The sequence below is a fragment of the Sinocyclocheilus anshuiensis genome, unplaced genomic scaffold (assembly GCF_001515605.1).
Source record: "Sinocyclocheilus anshuiensis isolate Anshui unplaced genomic scaffold, SAMN03320099.WGS_v1.1 scaffold870, whole genome shotgun sequence".
NCBI lineage: Eukaryota > Metazoa > Chordata > Actinopteri > Cypriniformes > Cyprinidae > Sinocyclocheilus > Sinocyclocheilus anshuiensis.
This window is the reverse complement of record NW_015540842.1, coordinates 390,943-397,672: the sequence shown is the minus strand read 5'-3', so window position 1 is coordinate 397,672 and position 6,730 is coordinate 390,943. Positions and strand designations below refer to the sequence as shown.

General features: G+C 40.4%; 1 protein-coding gene across 1 annotated transcript; it reads left to right on the top strand.

Annotated features, from left to right (window-relative positions):
* Positions 1 to 772: 772 nt before the first annotated feature.
* Positions 773 to 6,036, top strand: LOC107687509 (solute carrier family 35 member G2-like). The gene is made up of 2 exons (XM_016484873.1): positions 773 to 1,003; positions 4,551 to 6,036. The coding sequence occupies exon 2, from the start codon at positions 4,571 to 4,573 to the stop codon at positions 5,813 to 5,815; it is 1,245 nt and encodes a 414-aa protein (XP_016340359.1). The 5' UTR covers positions 773 to 1,003; positions 4,551 to 4,570; the 3' UTR covers positions 5,816 to 6,036.
* The last annotated feature ends 694 nt before the right edge of the window (positions 6,037 to 6,730 follow it).

Here is a 6,730-nt window from a genome sequence, read left to right as displayed (position 1 = left end):
GTAAAATAGGGACAAACCCAGCAATTGGGTTGTTTTGACCCAGCGGTTGGGTTACTACCCAGAAGGTTGGGTTAAACATTTAACCCAACCGCTGGGTCAAAACAACCCAATTGCTGGGTTTGTCCCTATTTTACCCAGCACTGGGTTGTATTTAACCCAGCATTTTTTAGAGTGTAACAATAACTATACAAACACATTCAGCAGTTTGACAGTTTATGTAAGAATGTTGTTTTTCACAAGTGAGGTGCCCTGCTTGAAAGTTTCTGTGACTGTACAGAGTTCATGAATATTTAATGAGGCAAGCAGGCTTTTGATTGGCTGTCTGCTGTGAAACAATGCATGGTCCTATTCTACTGCTGCATCATTTCTGATTTTGTACCTTTGACTAAGGCTTCATAACTTGTTCGAAAGCTGTTCTAACCCCCTTTCCACGTGACAAGTGTGAAATGTTGCTTAACTCAACTTTTAAAAAGATATTAAACTATAGCTGTTTTGACATTGCTGTTTTGTCTAATTATACTGTACATCAAATGTAGAAAAGATGTGCAAGAAGACAGAGGTGTTAGGAAGACTTCATTAAATGAACTCTAACGTTAAATAGCTCCACATTAAATAAGTAAAATATAAAAAGAGACAGTAAAAGGTAGCGAGGTGCCCATTTCTGCCAAGAAATAAGATCAGCTCAGCATGCATGTGCCTCTTCTGACTCTGAAGATGATGATGTTAGGTTGAAGCAGGATTCACATGGTCTACCCCACCCTCACTCTGCTATCAGACAGGAAAAGAGGGGTTTGTCTTGGGGAGCATCGCCTCTCTGTGTCACCTCAGCAGAAACACGAGCGTCAGGAGGAGCGCACCTTGGAGACGTCCAGCGCGTCCATGAGGAAAGGATGGAGACATGGCAAGCGCAATTCTCCATATCTTGACGCCAATGAATTAAACGCTTATGTTTCATCCTCAAGAGCTTTAAAGACAGCTGGATCCTTTCGTTGAGAGAAGCGTGGTGAGTTAAAACTGCTCGATTTGATGCGCAATATGGAGACGCATTTGCAGAAGGAGAAAATAAATATGACGCGTTTTGATTGCTGCATGTGCGTTTTTGTCCAACAGTGTTCGAATGCCGAAATTCTCATAAATAATCTAATTTTGACGAGTAAAGTATTTTACGCTGCGTGCAGAATTTGCAGTTAGTGTATTTGCACGAAAGTGCGTGCACATTAATGCAAAATAATAATAATAATACAAGCATGAATGATATATCGTTTGCGGGTGAAATAAATGGCTAGTAAAATTTCCTACATTTATATTTTCTGCACCAAATCTCCTCTCTGCTTTATTTAGGCTACTGTGGTAATAAATGCATAATATCTAGCATTTGGTAGGAGGTTTATTACAGAAACCAGAGACATCTCAGGTTCATTTTTGGTTCAAAGGCTGTGCCCCTTGCAAACCTCCAATAAATCATGCTTTCTTCAGCAAGATTTTTCATGCCTCCAGCCACACGGTGTGCCATGAGGGCAATATAGGCTACCAATATGATTCATAATTGCTGTATGCTATAATATGATATTTTTACGAGTTATGAGGTTACAGCATAATAGGTGGGCTTTCGTCAGAAAGATATTGTTGATATTGTTGCCCCCTGGTGGGGCTTTTGGTTGTTAGCAACGTTATTTGCTTTCAATCGGGTAAAAAAAAAAAAAAAAAAATCAGACCATATTTTAGCCTAGCAGTGTAGTAATTTTTAACCATAAAAAAGCAACCCAGCATGCTGGGTCAAACATATAACCCAACTTGTTGGGTTAAAACAACCCAGCGCTGGCTTCGGCCCTTTTTTACCCAGCGCTGGGTTGCCAAAATAACCCAAATTGGGTTGTTTTCAACCCAGCAGTTTTTAGCCCCAAGTGTTTTACACTGAAATTCAGCGATTTAAAGCTACACTCTAAAAAATGCTGGGTTAAATACAACCCAGTGCTAAATGGCTAGTAAAATTTCCTACATTTATATTTTCTGCACCAAATCTCCTCTCTGCTTTATTTAGGCTACTGTGGTAATAAATGCATAATATCTAGCATTTGGTAGGAGGTTTATTACAGAAACCAGAGACATCTCAGGTTCATTTTTGGTTCAAAGGCTGTGCCCCTTGCAAACCTCCAATAAATCATGCTTTCTTCAGCAAGATTTTTCATGCCTCCAGCCACACGGTGTGCCATGAGGGCAATATAGGCTACCAATATGATTCATAATTGCTGTATGCTATAATATGATATTTTTACGAGTTATGAGGTTACAGCATAATAGGTGGGCTTTCGTCAGAAAGATATTGTTGATATTGTTGCCCCCTGGTGGGGCTTTTGGTTGTTAGCAACGTTATTTGCTTTCAATCGGGTAAAAAAAAAAAAAAAAAAATCAGACCATATTTTTTGTTTGTGTGATGCACTCAGAAAAAAAATATTTTTTTAGCCCATTATAAAGTATTTTGAAATGTATACAAAGAAATAGATCCATAATGATACATCTTGTTTTACTGTACATTAAAAACAGTTTTTTATACATTACTTATAATGTTAAAATTGTAATTGAACTGATAATCCAAACTCAACCGTTTCACCACTATCTAGTTTCCTTCCCCGTTACATAACTTCTTCCCATCACACTGAATCAAATTCTGCTTATCTGAGCAGGCGCTACAGCACTTAAATATAGAACTTGCTTTACACATGGGGCGGCAGTAGAGAGAGAGAGACAGGGAGAGCAGCGAGAAAGGAGACCACTGAAGCAGCGTGTTATGAATTATGTAAGATTTTCTTCTGCATTTCTGTGAAACAGCAGTGCAAGCTTGAATTGGCAAAAAAAAAAAAAATGCTTAATGTTCACTGTTAAAGATAGACTCACCTCCTTGACAACGTGTCGATCTTAATGTGTTCAGTTTGCCCAAAAATGAAGATTATGACATCATTTACTCATACTCATGTCGTTCCGAACCCATATTCTGTTATTATTCCACCGTCAAACACAAAAGGAGCAATTTTAAAGAATCTTTATGCAGATTCAATAACAGTGCCATGACCATGTTTATAAAGCTTAAAACAAAAAAAAACATCATAAAGTACAATAAACATTGTTCATATGACTGACATTTAAGTTGTTATATATTACAGCGATCTAATAACCTGTGAACTGCTGAGAACAGGTCATTGAGTCACTTAGTAGAACTCAGTCAATCTTTTATTTATTTATTTTATTTTATTTATTTTTTGTTAACTCAGTCAATCTTATTTATCATCAGATCATGAGAATCAAGCCGGTTCTTTTCTATGAACCAGCTGATTCTGGCTTCACAAACTGAACTGAATCAACTGGACTGATTCGGTTCTCACGTTGTTCTCAAGTTATCACTGACTCAGTGATTCATAGCGGTTCATAGCTCACTGCAGAGGAAGATTTTAAGCAAAAAAATGGCTTATGTCAGTCTGTTCTAATATCAGACGGCTTGGGAAAACTTGGAATACAGTGTGCAAATAATATGGACTAGTTTCATGGTGCTTAAATGTTTTTTGTTTGTTTGTTTCTTTCTTTATTTCATTTGGAGCTTGACAAATCGATAAAAAAATCAGCATGAAATTAAATTTCAGATTAACAATTCATCTACTGTTTGTATGATTCAATTTGTATGATTGTATGATTCAAATGTCATAATTCAACTTCTTTATGTTGACATGTGCCAGACTTCTACAATCATTTAGTACGCTTAAATGCCACCTCTCTATACATTGATTTTTAAGTGCAATGCCCTTATCTTAAAACCCATTGAACAACCACCCCCACCATACATTTTTTTCTTTCCAGTAATCATTTACTCTGTCTGTATGTCACAATATGGGGGAAAATTGACACTACTTCCGTTCCATTGCAACTGTTTTAAAGATTATTATCAAATTCTACTTCTCGTGTTGTACAGACACATAACGGCATACGAGTTTGGAATGACAAGAAAATGAGTAAATAATAAGCACTTCCGCACCAAAGGAAAGTTGTCATAGTTCCTATAACTATTGCCATGTTCACACCGTAAGAACTGGGAACGATTTTAGTTTTAGGAATGCCTTTTGGGGGGACTAAATTAGCTCCTAGAATAGGATCTAACCCAGCAAAAAAGGAGCTACCAGTAACCTACAGTAAGTGTACACTGATTGGCCAAATGCGTGCCGTATATGAAACACAGTTTACTTACTTACTCCATGAACATGAAAAACAGCATTAGGTTACTTGAACACAGAAATCCAGGTAGTTCCCCGTCCTCCATCCTCCAGTTGTTGACGTTGTTGCTTAAATGACATTGCTACTGATAGTGCGAATGCAATCAGGAAAATGTCTCTATGGGAAATTGTAGTTCTCGGGGGACCACCCTGGTGGCTAGTTCCTATATCTACCAGGTTCAAAAGCCATTAATTATATGATGTTCATTTTATAGCCCTGCTCCAAACTCAGCATCTTCTATTTTCATATATTTGTGTGTGTTAATCCCATGATGTTCGTGTGTTTCACAGCTCTTCGGTAACTGAAGAAAATGGATCCGTCCCCCACGAGGCAGCAGTACGGCTCCAAAAAGAGGGTTAAAATCCACCCCAACACCGTGACGGTGAAGTACGCCACGCATTTCCCCCAGCCGGGCGATGAGGGATACGACGATGCTCCATCCTTCGAGGACTTCGGCTCGTTCATGGACAACAACCCGAGCAAGAGACTGGTGTCAGAGAGCGGCCATGGCACGACTTTATTCGGCACTATGGATTCCCGTCCCAAAGCCGACCAGAGAGATAAAGGAGTGGGCGGTCAGCTGGCGAGCTTCGGCGAGGCCTCGGTCCTGGCCTCGCGGGTCACCTGGGGGGCCCTCTTTGGGGCGGCCATTGCGCACGGATGCGTGGCCCTCATTACGCGCCTAGCGGCCGACCGCTCCAAGGTGCCATCATTAGAGCTCATCTTCATCCGCTCGGTGATCCAAGTGTTGTCCATACTGGTGGTCCTCTACTACAAAGAAGCTCCCTTCGGGCCCAAGGGCTATCGGCTGCGTTTGTTCTTCTACGGGGTTTGCAACGTCATCTCCATCACGTGCGCATACACGTCCTTCGCGATCGTTCCGCCCAGCAATGGCACCATCATGTGGCGGGCCACCACCACGGTTTTTAGCGCCGTTCTGGCTTTCTTGCTCCTAGACGAATGCCTCGGTTACACAGACGTAGTGACGGTCGTAGGTAGCCTCTTTGGCCTGTGTCTCGTCATGATCCCCAACATCGCCGACGAGGAAAAGTCTCCTCTGGGATTCTGGAAGGAAGCCTTCGGCTACACGATGACTGTAATGGCGGGTCTGACCGCCGCCCTGTCCATGATCGTGTACCGGGCCATCAAAGAGCGTGTGAGCATGTGGACGGCGCTCTTCACGTTCGGCTGGACGGGAACCGTGTGGGGGGCGTCCACTATGTTCATCATGCAAGAACCCATCGTTCCCTTGGATGGCGAGACGTGGGGCTACCTCATGGGAATCTGTATTTGCTCCACCGTGGCGTTCCTGGGCGTCTACTACGCCCTCAACAAGTTCCACCCGGCTCTGGTCAGCACCGTGCAGCATCTGGAGATCGTGGTGGCCATGTTTCTTCAGCTCATCGTGCTGCGGATGATCCCGTCCGTGTACGACGTCTTCGGAGCGCTGGTCATCATGGTCAGCGTGTTCGTCCTCACGGGTCTCAAGCTTTACAGGGTGGGTCGGGCCATCCGACAAGATTACCAAGAGATTCTGGACTCGCCGATCAAATGAGAGCATCGACATGTGTGTACTCGAGCGCATGAGGGGGCATGTAGATGTGCGTGTGCAGTGTTTCCCGGCCCCCTTTCTCTTACAAATGTGCAATCATTGAATGTCTGGATCTTCGGCATTTGTTTCGATTCGTGTCCTTGGAAGAGTACCATTGGTGTAATGTCTTTGCTAACTGTTGATGTGTGAAAATAAAAACAGTGATCCATAGTGCCCCCCTCTGATAGCATTGATTTTTTCTTGTGTCACTGAAGCAAGAGTACGATGCAGTAGCCTAAATCTATGAACAGCGGGATTGGATACTCTTACAGATAAATCAGAATGCAATATTGCACACTTTTGCACAATTTCACACACCAAATATTGAATTTGTTACACTTTTTTTGTTTAATGTTCAGTGCTAATCCAGTGGTTCTCGCCTTGTTTTCCCAGATTATACAGATCCAATTATAAACTATTTATTAAATGTATTCAAATATTTTATTAGTTTTTAGTTATTTAATAATTAATGAATTAATAATTGTTCATATATAATCAATTCAAGTTTATTTGTATAGCGCTTTTCACAATACAAATCGTTGCAAAGCAACTTTACAGCAAATTAAGTTTCTACAATATATATATATATACATATATATGAGTAATAAGATAATTTATTATATTCATTTGTTATATTAAGCCAGTATTTCACAGTATTGTTTTATTTAGTTTCATTTAGCTTCAAACAAATGATAAAAATACATTTGTACAAAAAATATTGTTTAATTGGATGTACGGCCTGCTTTTGTGTTTAATATTGAATGCTAATCCAGATTTACAAATAATAATAACTACAAATAATATATATAATATATTTAAGCAAATGTTTCACTGTAAAAAAAAATTTTCTTCAACCAAATGACAGATGAATTTGCACTA

Coding starts and splice junctions, on each gene's coding strand:
- LOC107687509 (XM_016484873.1), top strand. CDS start 4,571: ATGGATCCGTCCCCCACGAGGCAGCAGTACGGCTCCAAAAAGAGGGTT.